General features: G+C 52.1%; 2 protein-coding genes across 2 annotated transcripts in view; both read left to right on the forward strand.

The window, feature by feature from the left end:
- Window positions 1–7,563: 7,563 nt before the first annotated feature.
- On the forward strand, window positions 7,564–8,862 carry LMJF_35_1020 (hypothetical protein; the record flags this gene model as incomplete). Its single annotated transcript, XM_003722449.1, has 1 exon — window positions 7,564–8,862. One exon carries the CDS (start codon window positions 7,564–7,566, stop codon window positions 8,860–8,862), a length of 1,299 nt encoding a protein of 432 aa, XP_003722497.1.
- A 12,745-nt stretch (window positions 8,863–21,607) lies between these two features.
- LMJF_35_1030 (putative zinc finger protein family member) overlaps window positions 21,608–21,645 on the forward strand; it is a gene marked incomplete at both ends in the record, with an annotated part of 654 nt that continues 616 nt past the window's right edge. The window contains one exon of the mRNA XM_003722450.1: window positions 21,608–21,645. This exon is cut by the window's right edge and continues 616 nt beyond it. Within this exon, the coding sequence (XP_003722498.1) occupies window positions 21,608–21,645 (38 nt within the window).

Here is a 21,645-nt window from a genome sequence, read left to right on the forward strand (position 1 = left end):
TCAGATCGCGTGGCAGCGGAAGGGCAAGGGGGCCTGGTGAGTCGATTCTTTGACTCTCTATAGATGATGCATGGCCAAGTATCAGCAGGACACATACACACGTGTGTGCATCCCATCCTCTCGGCGTCGCTTCTCTGTTTTGCCCCTTTCCGGATCCTCTACTTTCTCTCTTTTTTGCGTGGGGAACTCGCGAGGAAAGGGGATGGGCTCGGCCGTTCTGAGTGTCCTCTCTTGCTTTCTCTCTCTCTCTCGTTGCATGTGTATGTGGTGGATGCGAACGTCTGTGTTCGTCTTGGTTGAGGGCGCACGTATTCTTTGTGTGCGAGCTCCCTTCTTCTCTCCTCCTCCGATGTGCACTCCCTCTCCCTGTGTGTCGCTTTTTGTTTGTTGTGGCTGTTGCCGTCGGCGTCCCCAAACCCCTTCATGTTCTCTAGTCTTTCCCTTGTGGTGTTAGATGCATGGGTCTTTCTGTGCATGTGTGCGATGCTTCTCTGTTCTCTTTTTTCTTTTCGCTGTCGGTATTTTGGGTGTGCCTCACCCCATCCTTGCCGCTTCTCCATGTGCCGTCTCTCCATTCCCTGCGAGCGCTCTCTCTCTCGCTCTCTCGCTCTCTCTCTCTCTGTGTCACCATCACTACCACCCAATCACCCAGTCACCCCCCCCATGTATGGCCTTGTACACGTGGGTGTGAAAATCGAGGGAGAGAGAGGCGCGAGCAGGTGAGTGGAGCGGCCGGGTGTGGTTGAACTTTTTTTTGCTATTGCTCTCCCTCCCTCTGAGCATCTGTCTTTTTTTGTTCATACCAGCCCATCTCTTCTCCCCACCCGAGTCCCTTTCTGCCATATGTTCCTGGCCCCCTCCCCTCCCCTCCCCTGTTTCTTGACTTGCGTATCCTCCCTTTGTGTATGCGTGTCTGTGTGGGGGTGATCTTTTCCTTTCGGATTTGACGGCCTTCTACCCGGACCCCTTCTCCCTGTACCTTTGCCTGTTTTTCGTTGCTGTTTTCGCTCTTGTGCTGTTGTGCTCTTGACATTGTCTTCTCACGCTCTACTTCGCTCGCTCGCCCTCTCTCCGGTGTTTGGCCTATGCGTGTGCATGCAGGCCTCGCGCCACTTTCTACACGACACTCAGACGAAGAAAAGGAAAATGGAGAAGCCAAGAGGGTGGAAGCGCTGCCATCGTCACTGCTGACGTTTTTTTGTTGTTCTCTCTCCAGACGCTGTTAGTCTGTGTGTATCGTTGATGTGTTTGTTTGCTTAGTTATGTTTCTTGTCTGTTTTTTTTTTGCTGTTGTTCGTTTTCGATATTGAGTGCCTCCCTCTCTGCTCTCCTGTTCTCGCTCCCTCCCCCGCCCCCACCCTCCCGCTCTGCGCCCTTGTGCGTGCGAAGGGGCAGTGGCACAGACAAAAGCGTGCGCACAGATCAACTGGGACTTCTCCGGCTTCTTTCGCTGTTCTGCCTCTTGGTCTCATCCACGCGTGAAGGCAACAAGCCGAGTAGCGGAGCTGCTACACCTATAGTGTGAATGTGAGGAAGTGGGTCTTCTTTTCTCTCTCTCTTGTGGGTAGGATGTGGAAGAGAAGACGGCTTGCGGCTCGAGAGAGGGGAGAGGGTGAAGGCAGGCAGGCAGGCAGGGGGTTTGGTAGGGGAAGAGAGTCGACAAACACGCAAGCAGGCAAGGCGGAAGTACGTGAGCAGAAAGTTAGGAGGAGTCAGGCAAGACGCTGGGATGAGGTACGGTAACGGGAAAGAAGAGTGTGAGTGTGTGTGACAGAGCATGATGAATTAGTTTCGTGATTGCTCTTTGCTTTGGCGTCGTTCGGCATCCTTCGCGTGTGAGCATGTGTGGTGTGGTGTGTGTGTGTTTGTGTGTGGTTTAACGGTACTGTTTTTTCCTCCTGTTGTTGTTCGTTGGTTAGCTTGGGTTTTGTTTTCTGTTCTTCTCTTTGTTTTCTCTGTGTGTGTGTGTGTGTGTTTGTGTGTGGTTTAACGGTACTGTTTTTTCCTTCTGTTGTTGTTCGTTGGTTAGCTTGGGTTTTGTTTTCTGTTCTTCTCTTTGTTTTCTCTGTGTGTGTGTGTGTGTGTGTGTGTGTGTGTATTTCTGCGTATTCTTCCGTCTTGTCGCTTGCTCTCCTTCTGTGTCTCGCCGCTTCGGAGGAAAAATGAAAAGCCGCCCAAAACACGAATGCATCGAAAGCGTAATGGCGATAAAAAAGGTGGCACACGAGAGTCGCAAGAAGAATGGAACACGAAACGAGAGAAATGGAAATACTTCAGTGACACGCCATCTTTTCTGTTGTTGCCGTTGTTGCTGTCGTTGTTTTTTTGTTTGTTTGTTTACTGTCGTGTTATCTTTCGTTCTTCTGTGCTTTTCTTTTGTTTTTTTTTGCTCTTTCATTCGTTCAATGTCTGCGCCGACTCGTCTTTCACGGATCTCTCCACGTCTTGAAATACACTGCACACGTCCAAAAAAAAATGTGGAAAGCAAAGAAATCGGTGCTGGTGCCCTCCCCCACCCCAATCCACGCCACCACTCCCTACAAGGCAGAGATGCGAGAAAACGGGGAAAGGTGAAAGAAACGTGTCATCGATACACACGAAGCCACTAGCTCACCTGCGTATGTGTGTGTGTGTATATTGGGGGGAGGGGGCAGCTCGCCATCATTCCAGCAACTCTTCTCTCTCACCTTTCCTGTTGCCTCCGATAGCGCAACCATGCTCAGGATGGAGGACACGCACGGCAAATGTGACTCGGCCCTTTGCGCGGCGGATTATGTTGTTTGTAGAACGGGCGGGAGAGGGGGGGGGGCACTGTGTTGGCCATCCTCAAAGGACAAGCAGGCACCCCTCTGGCGGCTTTGCCACCTCTCACCTCCCACATTCCCCTGTCCATCCCACCGTCGATACTGTGCGAGGTCGAAGATGGGGATTTGCATATATATATATATATATATATATGCGTGGAGGACTACATGAACAATGCACTCCACTGCTCTCTAATCTTTTCCATCGCCTTCACGATCACCCGTGCTCCCATTCACACGCTTGCGCGCCCTCATCAACGGCGTCATTCACGGCCATTGGCTGCGTGCCCCTCCCCATCACGCGGTTGCACATAAGAGACGCTACCTCCCATTTCCTTATTATTATTATTTTTGCACGTTCGCCTCATTCTTCTTCTCTCGTGTCTCCCTCGAGACCCCCACAAGCCTCATCTCCCTGCATCACATGAAAGCATAGGAACATAAAAAGAGCTTGTGTGTATGCCCTTTGGCTGTGTGCTGTGTGTGTGACCCCCTCTCCACCCCTTGTTTGTCAAGCGACCGGTCTCTACTCTCTTTTTTTTGTCATTTCTTAGTTGGGGATAGGGCGGTTACGGCACACGCGCCCACACACGGCAGGAAACAAAAATTCTTTCAAGTCTTGCGCGCACCCCTCCCGCCTCTCTGACCCTTCTCTTTATCCCCCTCCCCCACACACATACACGGACACCAACCCCCCCCCGCTACGCACAGGTGTCACCCGTTCGAGCGGGCAAATAAGAAAAACACAGAAGGGGAAAATAAGCAGAGGAAAAAAGGCACACGTTCGTTTTTCGATTTTTTGTTTTCCGCTGTATTCTCTCGAATCTCTCTCTCTCTCTTGACCTGAGTGTGTCCTTTATATATATATATATATATATATATGTGTGTGTGTCTGTGTGCGCTCGCGCATTTGAGTACCGCGTTGAGTGCGTGCGTTTTTTTCTTCTTTTTTTTTGCGCAGCTGTCGTTGCTTTGGTCTTTACGGCCACAGTGTTCTCGTCTCGGCGTTTGCTTTTGCCCTCCTTGGATTGCGTTTGCCCTGCACTTCTGCGCAAGCCTACACGCGCCCGCACGCATCACATAATCCACGTACACGTATCTCGTATATCTTTGTATGGTGTCTGTCGTCTTGTGTTCGAGTGTCTGACTGCGCTTCACACGTGCTACCCCACTCCCACCCCTTCGCTCGCATTACGACACTTCACCGCCCCTCCTCCCTACCACGCCTCACCCCATTGCCCGACCCCTCACACTCTCTACTTTTCTCGCTTTCGTTCGATTGAATTTTCGTTTCCTCTCCACAGATCGCGCACCAACAAGAACACAAAAAAAAAAACACAAGAAAAGGGCGCAGGGAAAACACCCACAGACAAATACAAGCGTACGCGCGCCGTATGCGGACACTCTTCGATCAAGGAACACAAAAGCAAGGAAAGCACAGCGATATAAGAGGGATTGGGCGGAAAATCTAGAGGACGAGTGAACAGAAGAATAAGACCGAAAAAAAAAAAGACACGGACAGAATCCGTGAATAAAATTTCTCAGGCAACGCGTCTCTCATCCTCTCCCGTATTTGCATTCTCCCTTCTATTCCGCCCGTCTCCTGCCTCGCTTTTCGCCACTCCAAACACCCCTTCCGCTCCTTCCTCTCGCACTCAATTCGCCCGCCTTGAAATAATAACATCGCCCCGCCTTTGTGTTGCTCCTTTTGTGTCCGTGTGTGTGTGTCCGTGTGTGTGTCCGTGTGTGGCAGCATCGACCTCTGTGTGACTCGCGCAGAGTATTGAGGAGCGAAAGAAAAAAAGAAAAAGACGAGAGAGAGAGAGAGAACAAAAAAAAAAACGTGGAAGCATTTCAGCACACAAAGAGCGCAACGCAAGATTAGACGAGTATCACAGCAGGTAAGGAAACACGACCATACCCTTGCGAAGGAACACGGCTACAAGGTTTTTTGTTTTCTGGTGGGGTCTCTCCCTCTCGCCCTCGGCCACGCACGTGACAGTAGACGTGGTCTCTCTTCTTGACTGTTTCCCCCTTTTCCGACCTAAGTTCGATTCGGTTACTTTACTTTTGTTTTCTCTACGGTTTGAGTATTTCTGCCATCACCACCCTCTCGTTGCGAAACGTCAAGTAAGCCAAAACCAACAAAGTGAATAGGGAGAGAAAAACTTGACACATGCAGGTAGACACGCACGCAGGAAAGGAAAGCAGGAATCTCTCATTTTGCTTTGGTTTGCTTTGGGCTCACGATTTATCATCGCGCTAACTAATAATCAGAAATTCACCAATACGCAAGCCATACACGCATACACGCACGCGCCGCAGCTCAACGAACAGCACGAAAGGAAAGCCAGAGTTTGGAAAAAAAGGACCTAATAAAAAGCGTTCGCACCTGGTTTAATTCGAAGAGGCAAGCGAAGATCCGTCAAGGGCAGCGTAACAAACAGTCACACAAAGGCACAATAAACCAAGATTTGGAAAAGGCAAAAAGGGATTTTCTGCTTGTATGTGACAAGCCGCGCCTCAACACTTGGGCTACTTGACTTTCCTTCTCTTGCTCCTCCCTCCTCCACCCCCCCCCCCTTTCGCTCGCTCTCGACCTCCTTTACTGCTTCTGGAGTGCACCTGTATATATATATATATATATCTTCTCGTCCTCTTCGGCAGCTCACCATCACCCCTCCTCCACCGTGGTCCTCTCCTTTTTTCGTCTGTGAGCGCCACTGCTTGCACCTTGTTTTTTTTCTCTTCGTAGGAGCTGCCTCCTCTTCCCCATACCGTTGAACGATCATATTGGCATTATCTCTCTCCTTTACACCTGTTCTATTTTTTTTTTGGTTTGGTTGATTTCTTTTTTCGTTGCCTTTCTCTATTTTTAACGTCTTCTCTTTGACCCTCTCTCTCTCTTCTTTTGAGCGACCGTTCTCTATTTTTACACTCTCCCTCTTCACCGCCCGCCTACCCCTCTTCTTCTCCCCCCCCACACACACCCGCACCCTCTTTGTGTGTGTGTGTGTGTGTGTGTGTGTGCTTCTTTATATTTGGTTTTACTTTCACTTGCTAATCCGCACTCTAAGGGTATCGTGTCGTTGTCTGTGCCTCTTTTTTTCAGTGTTGTTGTTTGTTTGTTTCGCCATTTTACTTGAAACTCTCCTTTGTGCGTCTACACCTGTGTCTGTGTCTGTGTCCGTGTTTTTCTGTTGGTTGCCATTGTTGTGCTCTTGTGAAATTTAGGCATATATATGAAAGGAAAACAAATTTTCTGTTTCACTCGTTCACTTGTGTGATTCCATCTTTGCGTTTATCCTTTTTCGCTCTCCTTCTGTTTGCCCTTTTCGAACTGGTCTCTTTTTGTGTGTAGTGGTGGCGGTCTCTCAAACCTCCCTCCCACCCACCCACGTCCGTGATTATTATTTTTTCCCTGCCTCACGTGCACTCGTGCCTGTCTGTCTTCGGTGAAGCCTTCCCACCAGCCCAAATAAAAGGAATACCCCTCACAGAGTCAGTGAAGCATAGCTCCTCTCTCTCGCTCGCTTCATCGCACGCTCCAGTTTGTTTTCCTTTTCGTGTGTGTGTGTGTGTGTGTGTGTGTGTGTTCAAGCGGAAAACGGCTAAATAAACGATATATATATATATAAAGAAACGGGCAGTGTACAGCACCAATAAAAGAGTGTCGAAACAGCGTCGTTTGTTTTTTGTGGTTTGTTTCAGCTCTACATAACTTTCTTTTGATACACTATTTTTTTTTTGCCCTCTTCTTCCTCGCTTCGCTCGTACACCGTCTCGTGAAAGGCCTCTCCGTTTTTCTTTCGGTGTTCCCCCTCCCCTTCTCCTAACCGCAGGTCTCTTCTCACTCTTTTTTGTTGTTGTTGTTTATAGTGTTTGCTCGGCTTGTTTTCATCTTTCCCCAGTTTTTCTGTTTTATTTTTCTTCTTCGCCCTCCCTTTCTTCTCTTCCCACCTGTGTGTTTGCGTGTCTGTCGTGGGTTTGTGCCTCCTCCCACCACCACCCTCCCCTTCTCCCTTGTGTCTTGTTTTTTTTTCTTCGTTGTCTCTCTCTTTTCCTGTTTCTGACCCTCACAGACGTAGACAAACGCTCGCACTTATACGCAACGAAAAGTGTATAATAACCAACAACGGATTACTACAAGATAAAAGCATTCTAAGAGAAAAAAAGGGGAACACTCGCTACACGCACAAGCAATACAGCTGAAAGGCACACTTCTTCATCATCCCCTACCTCCTCTTTCTCTGTTTCTTTTCTTTTTTCTGTTGCTCTCCTCTGTCTTTCTCGTCTTGTCCTCGTGCAGTTTTCTGTGTTTTGGGTGCTCCTTTTTAACTCGCTTGCTGCTTCTTCTCCCTCGACTTTGCGGTGTTTGTGTCGGACGGCTCCTGCCGGGTCCTTTCTTCGCCCGCTCTCGATTTTCTTTCATCAGCTACACGAGCGCAGCTTCCACTCGACGATCACAGCCCATTCTGGCACCGCCAAGTTTCAAGCAACGTCGCTAGCGACACCCCCCACCGTCTTCAACGCATTCCGCGTGAAAACGAGCGGACATAGCACTCAACACGCCGCTAGTGGCCTCACCCCCACGCATTCGGTGCCGCAAGAACCCTGTGAAGACTTCTCCTTTGAAGGTTTCTTGGCCAACGTCACGGGGGCCTACAGCCTTGCTGTGGCCGAGAAGATTGTCTGAGACGTCGTCGGAAACTTGGCCCACCCACCCGTCAGCAACAACTGCGCGACCCTGTCCCTCTCCATGAACACGCCACCCCTCTCAAGTGGATCCCTGTATGAGCAGGCCCACGCAGCGACGAGCTCCGAGGACAGCCGACGCGATAGCCTCACAGAAGCCACCTGGATCGCTATCACGTCCCTCACAGGGCAGCAGAACTCGCAGTGTGGCGCCAACGAACGCTCGCCTGGCTGCGCCACCATCGTGTCGATCGGCTATCCGGAAATGGACTCGTCGCCGTCTTGGCAGTCGCTCTCGAATCAAGAGTCCTTTAAAGCTGTCCCTGCCTCTCCCTCCGGCGTGGCGCTGAACAAGAGCGCCCTCAAGAGCAGCGACGGCAGCGCCAACAACTCCAGCACGAACACACCAACGACGGTGGCGGCACCGGTTGCCGGTTCCGTACCGAGCAGCAACGCGGCCTCGCACTACAAGACGAAGCGATGCCGGCACTTTGATCAGTCGGGATGGTGCCCGTACCAACACCGGTGCGTGTTTGCCCACGGTGACCGCGAGTTTGCTCTTTACACGGCACAAAAGAATGGCGGCAACGGCGGCAACTCTGAAGGCGGCGGCCCAACGACCTCGAAGCTCGTGCGGGAGCACATTGAGCGCAACGTGCAGCAGCTTGTGGAAGAGTACGAGCTGGCTGTGGCGGAGGCGAGCGCCAAGGCTGCGGCGAGGAGCAACAGCGCCGGTGGTCCTTCCCACACCCACGGCCATCGAGGCCCGCAGATGGGCAGCGGCAGCAAGGGACCAACGATGCCCGTTGCCCGAAACATGTCGCCCACTCAGCCCTCTCCCCTCTCGCCTGCGACAACACAGCACCACGCATCGAATGTACATATCCTCACCGCCACCTCTCTAGCGCCTCAGGCTGTGATGGCGATCAACGGCGCGTCGAACTCGATGGCGTCATTCCAGGCTTTGCAGCCCCAGAGCTCTCAGCAGTACCACACACATCAGCAGCAGTTTGCCTTCGTTGGCCAGCAGCCCCTTCTCATCTCCACAGTGAATGGGGTCCCTGCCGCCTCCACCTTTGCCATGGTGCCGTCGAGCTCACTGCTGGCGGCCGCCCCGCAGTCTCTCCATGCTTTCCCTTCGCATTATCAGCAGCGGTCGATGCTGTTCGCGATGCCGGCTGGCGCACCGGGTGTCCTTCAGTTGCAGCAGCACCAGCAGCAACCAATCTACTTCATCGAAGCTCCCTCCTACGATAATATGGCCGCGAACGGCAGCAGCGCTGCGGTGCCTACGTACCCCTCTGGCTACACAAGTGACCACGCTGGACTTTTCAACGATGTTTTGGCGGCTCGCTTCATGTGACTGTGAAAGCCCTCGGCGTTCACACAAGGAAAAACAAAAGCAAGACCACGAAGAGATATGCATCGACGGACACGCGGAAATGGGGAATGTGGCAAGAGCGGAAGAAAAGGAATAGTAGACAGATAATCTTTCTCTCCTTCACATCCCATTCTCTCACGCGTGCTGACTTTTTTCTCACATGAATTTTCAGTTTTCGTCTACCTATTTCTTCATTTCTTTTTTTTTCGTTCTGTTTTTGCTTGCTCGACACGCAGCCCTCACGTTCACGTCCCCGTGTCTGCGCGTGTTTTGGTGTGCCCCTTGTTGGGGACGCCTCCCTCTTCCTTATTCTATACTGTATTTCCCTACACCGTTTCTGTTTCTTTGTTGTGCGCTCGGGTGCTTTACTGTTCTCATGTTTACGCCTTTGTCATTCTCCTTGCTCTGTGCGCCTGTGTCGCACACACGCCCCCCCCCTCCCTCCCTCCCTTCCTCGCCTCTCTCCGTACGAACTTGTCGTCCCTCTGACCACTCCTTCCTTCACACAATTCGCGCAGCATCATCATCGCCATAAGCAATCTAAAGTCTTCTATCTCCTCGGGGAAAGAACAAAAACAGCTTCAGTGTTAACGAAAGAAGGCAGAGGCAGCGTTTAAGAGGGCTGGCAGCGAAAGGTAGGCAGCACACATACACACACATGCGCACAGTCCTTGATGTAGAAAGCATGCAATGACGAAGGAGATGCGAAGGAAGAATATGCATATTTTTTTCGTGTCAGCGTCGTCGTCCCAACACCACAAAGAAGGCAGGAAAAGGATACGCGTATCGAGAACCATGCTTCACCTACCTCTGTTGCACCACGGCGGCATTCTGGTCCTCTAGAACGAAACCATCTGCCGCTGAATCCGGCCATGCGTCTAGCGGGCTCTTCATTGGCCTTCCTCGCTCCTTATTTTGGGTACGTGCTGCCTGATCGGCGCCAGACGGAGAGTCGCGTGAGCTGCACGCTTCGATCCTCGCGGACTGCGTCCAGGGGCCTGCTCGAGAGCAGAAAGCGGTGGCGTCTGGCGTGCATGCAACAGGGTGCGTTCTAGGCGCACGCTGGATGAGCTCAAGGAGTCAGTTGGTCAGCCGTAGGCCAGGGCACGGTGGTGCCATTCGGGGGTGCTCTCGTCATGCCTCCGGCATCTGTGCCGCATCAGCCCATCTGGTCGGATGTAGAGGGGATGCCGCGTGCTTGGCACACAGGCGCTGTGCGGCTGATTCGCATTGGATCTCTGCACGCCTCTCTCGCCCATCGCTCGTACTCTGCTGACCTCTGGATGCTTTGGTTGGGTGCGAAACGCCATGCTGGCTGTGCATGGCAGCGCGTGCGCACAGTGATCACACTAGTGGATCTTGGGGCGTGTTTCAGGGGCGGCGTTGCTGACTGGAGGGCGTGGCTGGACGGCCTGCGCGCATGTGCCGCGACAGGTGGGACGCGCCGCCGTTAGTCTGTGGCAGCGGGAGCACTCTGCCTTCTCCGGAACCCGCACGCCTCTGGCAGCAGTGGGTGTGTCGAGCGGAGGGAGAGGGCCCGCGGATAAGCAGGCGGCTGCGCACGAAGAGGAAAGAAAACGACAGGAGGAAACAACAGACGCCACACGGAAGATAAAGAACTTCTTGCTTGCGCAATCTTGCTCTCCTCAGTTCTCCGCAGTCGTTTTTTTTTATTTCGTTTTCGTTTTCTCTTGCCTGCTTTTTTTTTTGTATCTACGAAGTTTCCGCTAGTGCTCTTGCTTCCTCCGTTGTCCCCCATTTATCTTTCTCGCCTCTTACCCCCTTCTCCATCGCACCCTTCACACTCGCTTTTTGCAACCGCTGTCTAAACGACAAAAAAAACTCGATTGTCCCTTTTTCTTCTTCCGTTTTACAGGTCTGTATATGCATACGTTTACCTGTGTGCGCGCACGTCTTCCCTCGTTTTTTTTTTTGCTCACACGCGTGGGGATGTAGTGGTGAGTGTTTTGTTCTATGTGCTATATTCTCCTTCCCCACTCACTCACTCACCCACACCCACTCCCTTGTTGTTTACAGACCTTGCACGACTCCGTGTTCTTCTCGTTCTTGGCACTCCTTCTTTTCTCTCTCTCCGCACGGTCGTTGTTTTGTTTTGTGTTTCGTCTCTCTCCTTGTTTTTATTTTTGTACACTCGTGTTGGTGTCGATATTAGCACCTCCGCTTGGTTTTGAACTTTCCTTTGGTATGGGTGTGTGTGGGTGTGTCTTCTTGTTTGTTGCCGTTGTTCTGCCTGTGACACTTTTCTTTTGTTTATCGGCTTTTATTCGGTCTCTATAACGCTGAGTCCACTTTTGTTTTATGGTGGCTTTGGTTGTGCAGAAGCGTGTCCTGTCCTCAGCTTCCTCGCGGCCTCACCTACTTGTTTATTCCTTCACCTATCTACCTACACACCTAAATACCTCCTCTTCCCCTCTCTTCCCCCTCTCCTTATTCTTTCCTCTCCGCCACCTTTATTTACCATCAGCCCAACACACCGTGTCTTCAGCTGCCTCTCTCTATCTCGTCTCTTCTATTACCACGCCTTCTTTCCGATCTTCTCCCTCGTGCGTGTATGTGTGTGTTTGTTCTCCTCGCCTTACTCTTGTCCTCACTCCTTCCTCTCTCTTTTTATTTCAGACGGGCCTCACAGACAAACCCAAGTGTGGGCCGTTGTGCACGCTTAGAATCGGCAGGAGGGCAGAGGGCAGAGGGAGACCCCCCCCCTCTGGCTCCCTTTCGCCAGGGTCGCTGCGTATTTGTGTCTTTTCGGTGTATGCTCTTCATTCCCTGCTCATGTACGTCACGTTGTTTCTCCCAATTTTTCTGTGAAGCGTGTGTGTATGTCTTTTGTGGTTCTAATCTTGTTTTTTCTCTCTGACTCACTGACTCACTGTGCTTCCGCCAGGCAAGCGCAGCCGTTCTTCCTCCCTCACCCCAGATACACAACATTGCTCTATTTCCGTTGAAAGTCACCATGGACGCATGTGCGCCTTTGACTTTCCTCACCTCCTTGTTGCTCTGACTGCTGCGTTGAACCCTCCTCCACCCCCTCCTCCTCCCCCACACATATCGCGGCTGCGTGTGTGTTGAAAGTATCAACAGAGAGCAGGAAAGTAGCGCATCGAGGGTGAAGAAATTACCTGTATGGTTCTTTTATTTGTTTCTCCGTTTGCGTGTATGTGTATGTGTGTGTGTGTGTGTATTTTGCTTCATGTTGGTTTGTCTTTGTTCGCGTGTTTGTTGTCTCCAATGGTTCTTCTGGCGCTCTCTTTCTCTCTCTCTCTCTCTCTTCGTCTTGCACCCACCCACACTCGTCATCATCGTCCCTCCTTTTCTTTTTTCCTCGTTCGCCTCTTCTCCTATACATGGTTTCTCTTTCCCTTTTTGGTTTCATGTACCTCTACTCTCTGGATATATATGTATGTATGTGTATGTGTTTGCCTCTACCTATCTGTGTATGTCCTGTCAGAGCGGCTTCCTCCTCTCCCTCCTCTTCTTCCATTACCATCTCTCTCCCCATATTGTTTCTTCGCGGTGCAACTTCTGTGTCTCTCTCTTATTTTTTCATTCTTTTACTTGACTCCTTCATCGGATTCCGTTCATAACCACCACATGGCTGCATCTCTCACGCCTTGTTTAGTTCCGTTGCTTATATATATAGTGTGTGTGTCCCCTCTCTTATTTTGTTGCTCTCCGTAGACGTTTTCTTCTTCCTTCGCCTTCTGTCTCCATCTTCCGGGTTGACTTCTCTTTTTTCCCTTTCGGCTTCCGTGGCACATGCTTGCGTTTATGTCTGGATGTGTGTGTGTGTGTGTGTGTGTGTGCGTGTGTCGTTTCGATCCCGCTGTGTGGTGTGTACGTCGTATCTACCACGCTTTCACAACCCCCACCCCCTACCCGTCTTTCCTCTTTTTGTTCATTAGCAGGGATGATGTAACGAGGGCTTGTCTCCTTTGTTACGTCCATCGCCGCCCCTCCCTTTACGCGTCGCTGCTTTCGTGCATGCCTTTTTGTTGTATGTGTGTTTGTGTCCGGGTCTGTGTCGCTGCGTGTGTCTGCTGATATTCTCCTCCTCCTCCTCGCCCTTCCCCGCCTCCGTTTTGTGGTGTGCGTGGTCGCGGCTTGCTAGCCTGACGATGTTTTCTTCCTCTTGCTGCTGATGATCTCTTGGAGCGCCGATGGCTTTCGCGGCTAACGCTCCCCTTTCCTGAGTGCAGAAACACAGAGAAACACATACGGAGACGCGGACATGCACTCGAGCATCCATATGTACCTCGATTTTGTCTGTATCTGGGTCCTTTTCTCTTCACCTTCTTCTTCGTGTCTCTATGTGTCTATGTATGTGTGCGCGTGGATGACGACTGCGGCTTGCCCTCCCTCCCTCTCTCTCTCTCTCTCATAGCACACTAGGTAGTTATTCCTGTCTTACCTATGAGACACGCTCAGACAGACAAACATGCATAAGCGCCAGTCTTTTCTTTTTTCGACGATCGCTGGTCCTGCGCCTGCGTCCCTTTCGACTGTGGAACGGAGTGCAGCGGGCGGGAGTACGTGCGTGTCAGCGTGTACTTCTTTCTCCCTTCTCTTCTTGTTCTCTTTTCTGTTTTCGTTTATTTATTTCTCCTCGGCTTTACTTGTGTTTTTGTTGTTGTTACGTTTTGTGGTTCAGCTTTCCTTCGTTTACCTTTTTTGTTTTATTTTTCCGATTCCCTCATGTGGCAGTTCTGGCCTTCTTTTACGGATCTGGCCCTTTGTGTGTGTGTGTGTGTGTGTGTGTGTTCTTGCTTGGTTGCTTGCAGGGTATCTTATCTGACCCTCTGGACCGCCGGGTGTGTGCACACACGCATGCCTCCAGTCTTCAAACGCAAAAGCTTCACGCGCGCACATACAGAATGTAGAAGCCGTCGTCGGGATTGTACTGTTGCGAGCCGTTCTCTACGCGTCTGGGTGTGTCGTTTTTTCGTTGTTGTCTTCTCCTTGTCAGCAGCCTTCTCTAGTGTGTGTGTGTGTGTTTGAACTCATTCCTCCATGTGAGATGCTCCCCTTTAATGTATCCTGCTGTGCGTGACTGGATGCACGTGCACTTGCTTGTCTGCGAGTGTGCATGCCCTCGGTTGTGGAAACGAGGCACCTGTTTTTGTTCCGCTTGTTTCACCTTCTTTGCCTCTCATGTCTCTCGCCTCAGCATAGCTGTTCCGCTCTGCGCGTTAACTCAATATCTTTCTAACGCCGTCCTCTCCTCTTTTGTTCTCTTCTGTGTCTTTGATCTAACACCTCTACCCCACCACCACCTTTTTTCTTCTCTCTTGCTCCACAGCCATGGTGGGTGTACAAGCCTTTGCGAACGTGTCTTCCCCGACTAATTTTTTCCCCGTCGCCCTCCATCTTCTGTCTTCATCTCTGCGGCACTTTGCTGTTGTCAACGGCGTTGTGTTCACAATAAGCAGGCTCGCGTTCTCTCGCCCTCTGTCCAGACTCCGTTTTCCTCCTCCTCTTTTCGCCCACCCACCCCCGCGCACCCCGTCTTCGCCTTGCAAGTATTGAGGACGTGCGTGTGTGTGTGTGCCGCAACGGCTTGCGTACTCCCGTCTCCTTTTCTACTGTCTTGTGTCTGTACGCGTGCTGTCAGCGCGGATATTTTGTTTGTCGGGGGAGAGAAGACCCTGTAGATGCTGTCAGTCTTTCTCCCCTTCCCCGCCCCTCTTTTCCTGTGCCACACGAGGTATGTGGAAGGGAGATGTGTCTCGTGCAAAATGCATACAGCGTGTGCGTGTGTGAGCGTACAGTTAGATTATTTTGCCCCCTTTGAGGAGGAGGAGGGTGATGGCGCTAAGGAGTGAGTATGTATGTGCACATGTGCCTGCGTTTTTTGCCCCTCCCCCACACACACCACCACCACCACCTTCTTTTTCTTCGTGTACGTTTTCTTCTTTTCGCAGCAACGAAAAGAGGTTGAGAAGTACAGCAACGCCATCTGCGGGAGGGGGAGCAGCTTTCGAGGCTGGCTAACTGATCGCCGTCTTGTTTGTCCTTTTTTTTCTTGCTGGTATTACCATCCATTCGCCCTAACCCCGACCCCGTCGCATCTTCTTCCCACGCCGCGCACGTTTGACACTCCTTTACCCCCCCCCCTCTTTCTTTGTGTGTGGGTGTGTGTGTGTGCGTGCGCGCGTGATTTCATTGTCTTTATTTTTGCTTTGCTTGCTCCTTGTTGGTCCCTCTTGTGTGCCCACGTCTTGATTAGTTCTCTTTTCTTGCTCTGTTCTACTTTACCGCGCCCCTACCTTGCGGTTCGTTTCTCTTACATAGGTGTGGGATGGCCCATACGCTGGGGCTTACTTTCTCTCCCCTCTTCCCTATTTGGTTTTGTTGCGCCCCCTCTTCTTTGTCTCCCTGTGGGTCTTTTCTTTCTTGTTGTTGCTGAGACTTTTTCTTTTTCAGATCGAAATGTTATCGTTCCCCTCTAGCCGCTATCAAAGACCACAGGAACGACGACTTCGACTATCACCGCTCTCACCGCCACTATCACCGCACTGCACGCGCAGGGCATGCAGCATCGCTAAGTAAGTAATGGATGACAAACAAAGGAAAGCAGGCAAGCACGGTGTGTGCATGTGTGAGTCTAACTAGGGAAGCTTGTGTGTGCCAGCACCAACGATTTCAGAATGAAACTCTTCTCTTCATGTGTGTTTATCTTCTTTTTCCTCATTGTTGTTGCTGGTGTGTTTTGTTGCTTTCCATCGTATTGTACAAACACGCTCCCCCTTTTCTCTCTCTCCCACCACCACCACCATCGTCCCCTCAGCCGCCCGCCGACGTATTCGCAAATACCTTCCTCACTCCCTCTGGCCTCCTACGGCCCATCTATTCACCGATGTGTGCTCCCTTTTTGCCTCTCTGCTGCGAGCTCTGCGATGCTGCTCGTTTCAGCTTTGAGGGGGGTTGTCACGTGGACTGTCACAGCTGTCTCTTCTCCTTGTCGTTTCACTCCCCTCAACGCTCCCTTCGGGCCCGGTGGGCATGCTGACTCTCTCTCCCATTTGCGTGTATGGTGTCTGCCTACATGTTTATGGGAGTGCGTATCCTTCGATAGCGGAAGCGTCGATCAAGCGCATGCATCAGTATGCACCAACACACATCAACGGAGATACGCAACTCGCACACATGTGCGTGAAACAAATGCCTTCGCGAGGCGCATGTATGGACCTAGGCGCACAGCCAGGTGAAGTGGAGCCGTAAATAAAAAGAAGCTCGAAAGAAAACGGGGAACTAAGAGAGAGAGAGCAAGAGCGAGGCAGTGTCTCACCATACCGTGAAACGCTGGCACTACGGAGGCGCGCGTACACAAAGCTGTTAGGGTATTGTTCTTTTGTTCGTTTTGTTTGGTATCTATATACGCATAGGATGCAGGGGTGTCTTGGACAGGGAATGCGGATGAGCAACTCTCGCCCTCTCGCTACCTTGCATTTTTCTCTTCCTCCGACACCAACGCGTCAGTGTGCACCTGTCCCTGCGGAATGGTTGTCCTTGTGCGTGCGTGTGTGTGTGTACCTGCGATCACTTATTTTTTTTTCTTGTATGCATCTTTTGAACGCTGTCCTCGGGGCGTAAAGGTGCAACGAGATCGGGGGATGATCGGGGCATTGCTTGCTCAACAAAAGCGAGACACGCATTCTCCGCTTCAGTGCTCCTTTTAGTTTTCATTCACTTGGATAAAGGGCCGCAGTGGCCTTCTGGTCTCTTCTTGTGATGTCCACTGTCCGCGTCCTCAGCGGAGGTTCCGCATTCTATTCGATAAACCCTGCATGCCCCCCCCCACACACACACACCTGCTGAGACAGGGAGCTGGAAGAGGGCGGGTTGCTCCGCACCCTCGTCCGTGCACACAAGCACAACACGCACGCACCTCGATGCTCCTGTGTGAAAGGTGCACTCTGTTCCTGCTGGTGTATGGGTTTGGTGCAGGCGGCACGACCGCACACACCGCACCAGCAGTCGGATTGTTCGAGGCAAATAGACGGACTTGCTAGTGGGTCCTCGGTTTTCGTGGACCCCCCCCCTTCCTCCATCCCTCTCCCTCCTGCCCCACCCCACCCCCACACACACATACACGTATACACACACACACACACACACATACACACTTTCTCTCTCACGCGGGCGAAGGAATCGAAGAAAACGGGCCCACACGATGACCGCACCAAAAGCGTACAATTGCGCGCGCGTGCGATAGAGAGAGAGAGAGCGAGAGATAAAGGCGGGGTGGGGAGGAGGGAAAGAGCGGTCCTCCACCGCCTTGCGTCCCGTTCTCGAATCTCGTTGTTCCCTTTTTCTCTCGGCAACGCCATAGCCGTCGTGCACCTTCGTCTCTCTTTCTGTTTGTTGCTGGTTGGCTTTGTTTCTTTTAGCCTCCTTTGCCCTACATTTCACTAGGCGGCGGCTGTGCCCTCACCCGTCCCTCCCTCTCCCCCTGCTCGCTCACACACTCTCACGTGTGTGGGCCGCCGTCTTCATTACCGCTTTTGTGGTGTATGTTTGTTTCGCGTGTCCTCTGCTTGAAGCGGCGCTCTACAGCTGCACCGCTTGCTATGACAATGTCTCCCACGTCTGCCTTTTCGGTTCTCCTACATCGCCCATCTCTCACAAGATGGCGAAGCAAGGGTCTACTGCAGTGTCTTAGAAGATGCGACTACAATCTGTGTCTTCCTTTCGTTTTCGTGTGTGTCTGTGTGTGTGGGGGGGGGGGTCTTCTTGTACACACGAGGGGGTGGTTGTGTGCAGCCCGATGAGTGGCTGGCACACGGGCTTTTCTCTTGCGGGAATATATATATATATATATATATGTATGTATGTATATATGACGGCGGCTGCGCCATGTATGCCTCTCCGTGTATTCCTTTCGTGCGTTTCGCTTTTCTTTCCCTCGAATTCGGCAGCAGAACTTTACTGGACTCTGCAGCCCCTCTCTGTGCGTGTGTCGGCCTGCGTCTCCCCTGCTCTCACGTTTGACTACCCAAATGGTTTTCGTTGGCTTTTTTCACCTCTCCCTACCCCTTCTTCGCTTCAGACGTACGCGTGCGCGGGTGTATGTCTGTCATGGTGCGTACGCGGGTGAGTAATGTTCCCCGTCGTTTGTTTGGTCTCGACTTCGTCATGTCTGTCAACTTATGTCGTGTTATGGATTCGGTTCATTTTCGTTAATTATGTTATCATATTTTCACTTTTGGGGGTCTTTAAGTTTTCTGCTTCTCCCTCCTCGCTCTCGTGTGTTCGCGTTTTTACACATCGCGGGTGTGCGTATGTGGGTGTAGGTGAGTGGATGGGTGTGAGTGCCCCTCCCTCGACTCCACCCCACCTTGCCCCGCGTGCATCTTTCATGCTCTTTCCTTCACCGTTGTCCGAGAGCATTGTCCTCTCGCCTGTTGTTGTTGCTCCCATCCTCGACTCCGCATGTTTGCCGGCACGGCCTCCTCTGGTCTCCCCCTCCCTCCCCCCATTCCACCCAAGATCCACCGTGTCCTCATAATGGCAGATATTTCTCTTTTCCTTCAATGTACGTGGTGGATTGATGTGTGTGGCTGACGCACGCCGCGCTCCGTCTTCCTTTCTACGCTGTCCTGGATGTGTGCTGGTGCATAAGTGCGTATTTCTGTCCCCTGTTTAAGTGCATCTGACACGCTTTCGTAGCCGTGCATTGCTTTGTCGCCGACCTTCATCTCTCTGTCCGTCTCCTCTTTTCCTTTTCCTCTCTATTTGTGTGCATGTGTGTCTTGTGCCTCGTGGCACTTGCACGTTGCCGGTTAGCTCCTCAGTAGCTCACCGGCATCACCGTCGCGAGGGAAACGATGATGTCGCAAGCATGTGGGGCCGTCGTCGAAGCAGCACCTGGGCGCACTCCATCTTTTCTTGAAAAGCGAAGTGGCCCCTGCAGATTTGGGTGTTGCAAAAAAACAAAAGTGAAGCTCGCAAGCGCGATATCCTGTACATTACAAGTCTTTTAGGGGTGACTCTCTTGACGAGCCGTAGCACGCGCGCACTCCACTTTCCTACGGCGCGGTGTTTTATTTTTCCTATTACTGTTTCTTAGCTTGCTCCCCCCCCCTTCTCACTCCCTCGCTGGACTCTCTCGTTTTGCTTTTTGTCTTGCTTGTACTCTTGCTCTTTTCGCTGATGTGCCTGCGGTAGTTGCTTTTCTGTCTCGGTCCTCGCGCTGCTCGCGTGTGTGCGTGTGTTTAGGTGGAAAGCTACTCTTGCAGCCTTCATTCATGGACGATGCGTAAACACGCACCATCCACACGGGACGGCGGAACGACAAGACAGCCACTTTCACGGAGCACCGCATCAGCAGGGAAACGAACAAAAGCTAACAAAAAAAATGCAGTCCAAAGTAAAACGAGGAGAATACGCTGGTGTTGTTTATGTTCATTTTATTTTCAGTTTTTTTTTTGTTGTTTACGTCACACGCATGTGTTCGTTTCGTCGTCGTCTTTTCTCCCCTCATCATCATCTCTCCCTCTCATGGACACCGTAACGGAAGCGGCCCAGGATCATGAAGCGAAGAAAAAGAAGAACGTATGTGTGCATCTGAAGTCAAAACTATGGACACTCTGTCTCTTTGGGTGACTGCAGCAGCATTGATGTGTAACATATGTATATATGTATTTCTTCCCGCACACGAACAAGAAAAGAGGACTGGTGCTCCTCTTCAGCCGCAGGCTAGACGAAAGGAAAGAAAAAGTACAGCTTCACCTTCATGCCGAATGTCGACTCAAGCCCTCCTCGTGGCAGTTCCTTTCGCCGCTATCACATCGATAAGTGTATCAGGAATGACAAGGGACGCGGCCGTCACTTCTTCTTCGTCGACTCTATCCCATTCACCATTGCCACTTGCAGGCCCCCCCCCTCCCCTATTCCACTTTGCACTTCTTTTCCCGCTGTGCTTACACATTGTTGAGCGTGATGTGGCCGTCCTCCATGCAGCACACCGGCACGTAAAAAAAAAAATGCGGCAGGAAACCCGAAGATGACGCGCAACTCGCTTTGAAGATGCTTGTCTTCGCATCACTAGCGCTCGCACTCCTTCTTCCCCGCTCCTATCCCACATGTGCCAGTAACAGCAAAAACGTTGTGTGCACCGAAGCCGTTGGTGTCTCCACGCCTATTGCGTACTTCTACCGGCGTGTTTTCGCGTCTCGGTGTCTGTGCATGGGGGTTCATTTTTCGCCCACGTCGCACAGTGCGTCACATCATCGTTTCCTCTTGGCTTACTTTCTTCCCTTTTTTGTTACTACGCTCATAACGAGGACTACCCCCGCGTAACATCACAGAGTCCAGCGCCCTCACTCTATGCGTGGGGACGGCAAGCGGCCCCTCCCCCTTATCCCTGCCAATGCCGAAGCACCTCTGGCGGTGACAGGGTCAAGCACCCACGACCCAAAGAGCGGGGGAGGGGGGCCAGCGCGATTCACTGCTGCCGATGCCGGCTGGTCAGGTTCTGGACGGCGTTGAACCGGAGCGACCTGCCACAGCGAACATGCCTGTGCCATCCACATGATAGGCGAAGTTTGAGCGTGACTCGAGCGTATCCCACACCCGGCCGTCACACTGCCTGATGGTGCGGGGAGCCCTGAGCGGCACCCTGAGGGGGCAGCATTTGGGCCAGAGGCCGTGCCTCGATGGCTGGGTCGGCGCGCTGCTGCACTGGCTCGTGTCTCCGGCTGCTTTGCACCAGGTGAAATGGGCCCCTGTGGTAGGGCTGGGGGCAGCCGAGCGGCGTCGGACTCCTGCTGCACGGCAGAGAAATGGACACAAATGTTGGAAAGGACGGAAAAACCTGTGTGCGCCTCAGCGCGCGCAAGGACGGCGCGTTTTCTCTCTCTCTCTGCTCGTCCCGCGGTGGCTCGTCGAATCGCACGCCCCCACCCCCCACCCCACCCTGTGTGGAGATGGCGAACATTTCTCGCACAAGGGCGCGTGGTGAGCGATGCGACACGGAGGTGCCGCGTGTGCAACGAGGTGGGAAGGAGTAGACCGTGCGCAACAAAACGGAAGTGCAGCTGATAGGCTATGCTGTGTGGAAACGGGGCACTTTTTTTTCGCTGTTGTTTTTGTGTATATTTGCGAGCACAACCGCGCCGTAGCAAAACCATAGAAAGAACTGCAGAGGGCAGTGGTCATTCTGCTTTCTCTGGTTTCGTATCATCAGTAGTGTAGTGGCACACATGCGAGCGCACGAGTGCACCTCGTAACTAAGCATCATCGTGAGATTAAGCTGAAGTTGGAGGTGAAGCGAGATCGCGGCATGAGAACGGAGGTTGAAAGTGCGTTCAACGATTGCTCTTGCACTCGTCGTTACCATCGCCTTCACTTCCTCCCTCCCCTGCCACTTTCATGATGGCTGCGTTCCACGTGTGCTGTGCCTTTCCTCATCATCTATCAAAGATGCACATGCACACACACAAGCGCGCGTGCGTGTGCGTGTGTGTGTGTTTGTGTATGTCTAACGTGCTCCAGATGACCGAGTCACTGGCCTCATTATCTTTCCACTGGACTGAACGACTCTTGGCTAACTCTTCTCACCCACATCGGCTTCATCGACACAGGTCTTTCTCATGCAAAAGCCAGGCCACTTGAAAGGTAGGAAAAACGGAGCCCGGTGCGGTGTGGAGATCTCCCTGGCCACCAGCATCACCACATTCCTCTCACACCTCACACCCTGGCCCCATCAATGACCTCCCCGGCACTCGCGCCACCGCAGAATACTGC

The sequence above is a fragment of the Leishmania major genome, chromosome 35 (assembly GCF_000002725.2).
Source record: "Leishmania major strain Friedlin complete genome, chromosome 35".
NCBI classification, from domain to species: Eukaryota; Euglenozoa; class Kinetoplastea; order Trypanosomatida; family Trypanosomatidae; genus Leishmania; species Leishmania major.